This window comes from Lathyrus oleraceus, chromosome 5 (assembly GCF_024323335.1).
Source record: "Lathyrus oleraceus cultivar Zhongwan6 chromosome 5, CAAS_Psat_ZW6_1.0, whole genome shotgun sequence".
Taxonomy (NCBI): domain Eukaryota; kingdom Viridiplantae; phylum Streptophyta; class Magnoliopsida; order Fabales; family Fabaceae; genus Lathyrus; species Lathyrus oleraceus.
In genome coordinates this window covers 67,659,146-67,661,736 of record NC_066583.1, presented here as the reverse complement: position 1 = coordinate 67,661,736, position 2,591 = coordinate 67,659,146, and the positions used below count along the sequence as shown (strand labels likewise).

General features: G+C 29.4%; 1 protein-coding gene across 1 annotated transcript; it reads right to left on the bottom strand.

Moving 5' to 3' along the window:
- Window positions 1–869: 869 nt before the first annotated feature.
- On the bottom strand, window positions 870–1,745 carry LOC127078783 (uncharacterized). Its single transcript, XM_051019212.1, has one exon. It carries the CDS (start codon window positions 1,743–1,745, stop codon window positions 870–872), a length of 876 nt encoding a protein of 291 aa, XP_050875169.1.
- Window positions 1,746–2,591: the final 846 nt, after the last annotated feature.

The following is a 2,591-nucleotide window of genomic DNA, read 5'->3' as shown; positions in this document are numbered from 1 at the left end:
TTTTACACTTCCAAAAGAGCATTTATTCTGAAACGTTGCATTTGTTATCATTGGCTTTTGAAAAGTCATATCCTATTATAAATGGTGCAGTATCATCTTGTACAAAACTCCATGAGTCTTGTTCTTCCTTTTTTTTTTATACTCTAAAAATGGCAAACCCACATCATTTAGCTAATGAGTTTCCATCTTTTGATTTAGGTATCGAAGACAATAAAGTTCCTGAAACAATTCAAACTCCAACAAATGAAAGTGCAGAAAATATCACTCCAAAGAATGAAAGTGAAAATGCTCTAACTCCAACAAATGAAAACACCATTGTTGAATACTTAGATATGGATGAGTTTGATCTGAACAAATTACCAGCATTGAACTTTGGTGTCAAGAAAGAAGAGGTTAAAGATATGATAAAAATTTACTTAGATTATTTAAACTAGGTGTGTTCTTATTTGGATTTTTATGATGTTTAATGTTTCTTTGTTGTTTCTATTGCACTGTTAAAGAATTGTACTGCTATGTTTCTTTATGATTGTGATGTTTAATGTTTATTTTTCTAATCATCTTCTATTGGTTTTTTGGAGTAATGTCATTGTCTATTTTATTTTTCATTTGTTAAAAAATTCTAACGTGCAGTACCAGTGCCATCAGTAAGGAACTAACATGCATTCTTCATGAAACTAACTAGTAAGTCTAATGTAAACTAACTAGCATTCTTCATATTTTCTTCTTATTGTAATGTACAGTACCAATAATATGAAATAGGTAGTACAACACATAAACTAATAAGTCTAATGTAACTAACTAGCATTCTTCATATTTCCTTCTCCATGTAAATTCCATGATCTAGAACCAACCTCCTGTAAGTTCGTACCTTAATTATCATTGTTTAAATATTGAAAAGTATTTTCAACTAACTCTCGGTCACATTTTAGTTGCGTAGGTAGTATGCCTCGATTAAGCAACACTTCTTTCTTCATATGGGGAATTCGGTAATTATTAGATCCTTTAATTTTCATGATTTCAATCATACAAGATTGAAGTGTGAGAAAAATTTTGTCAGATTGTTTGCTAGAAAAATTATCATATGAGTTTTGCACAACTTCAATGAGTTCATCAACTGATTTTGAAACTTCCTTTTGTTGTAATGATTGAATGGCATTGAAAAAACCCAGATCTAAAACATTTAAATCAGGAGAATTCGGTGGTTGACAAGATAAACGGATGTCAAATCCTCCTTCAGAAGCTGCTTTACGAAATTCTTCATCGTCAATAGAAACATGACACGGAGCATTATCTTGTTGTATATAAATTGTTTCCATTGCATGTTCTCTCGGCCATTTTTCTTTAATTGCAGGTAACACTTTATTGATTAGAAAATTTCGACTAACTTCTTTAGTGATAGAAGTAATCGGTTTAGTTTCAAGTGTACCCGAAGCTCTATTGATACTTGACCTTTTTGCTGCAACTTTTTGAACAAGAGGAAAGACGCCAATTTTTCCCGAAAATATCTCCTTATCACCGTCATCAAATCTAGGCCTAGCGACTGCTACTAAAAACATGACTTTTCCAATAAAATTTTTATTTTTGCATGTGCGATATGGTTCATCCTCATTTTCAAGAAGGTAGCAGTTAGCTGATTTTTTGGTCATGTAGAACCATTTTTCATCTATGTGGACGATATTATGCATAGACTTAAACTCCAGATCATGATCAATATATGGAGTGTTTAGATCAATATTAAGAGGCATTTTTATGAGAACCAAAAGATAATGATACAGGAAATGTAAAATTTTGGCTATGAAAATGAGAACCAAAAGCTTTAGTATTTATAGAACTCACTATGAAAATGTTAAATTTCTACAGGGCGGGACCATGGAAATCTAGGCGGGTGGAGAATACAGTAAATGGACTAAGAAGTGTTGTTTTTAGGCGGGACAAATTTCTACAGGAAATTTTAGTAAGAGTAAGTGGAATATATAACCACTAAATGACTAACCATTAAATGGTATTAATAAAAATTGACTAACCATTAAATGGTTATAATAAAAATATTAATTTATGTCTAAATTAATAAATAAGGGTAAATATGGAAAAAATGTATATTTTCCATTACTTAAATGAATATATAGCCACTTTCTTAAAGGGTGAGTTTTTTTTTTTTTTTTCTTACATATGAGACCGGAGGGAGTACCTTTTACATATTGTCCTAATGACTCATAATTAACCTTTTATATACATTAATTACATTATAATACAATTAATATATTAAATAATAACGTATAAATTTAGTTTTTCATTGAAACTTTGACACATCATAAAATGAAGTGGCATGTTATTTAAAGTGACTCAAATTAGATGGAAGACTAAAATAAATCAGTAAAGGATAAAAACAAATTTCTAAATCAAAGGATAAAAAATAAAAGTAAAAAATAAAAAATAAAAATAAAATACGTTTAAGCTTTTTTTATATCAAACATTAAACTTATTCATAATTAATGTGAAACTAACCATCATACATTTGAACTTGACACAAAAAACAAGTGGTGCATGCATCTAGTTGAATTGAAATTTCTCACTTTCTAACCAACATAAAT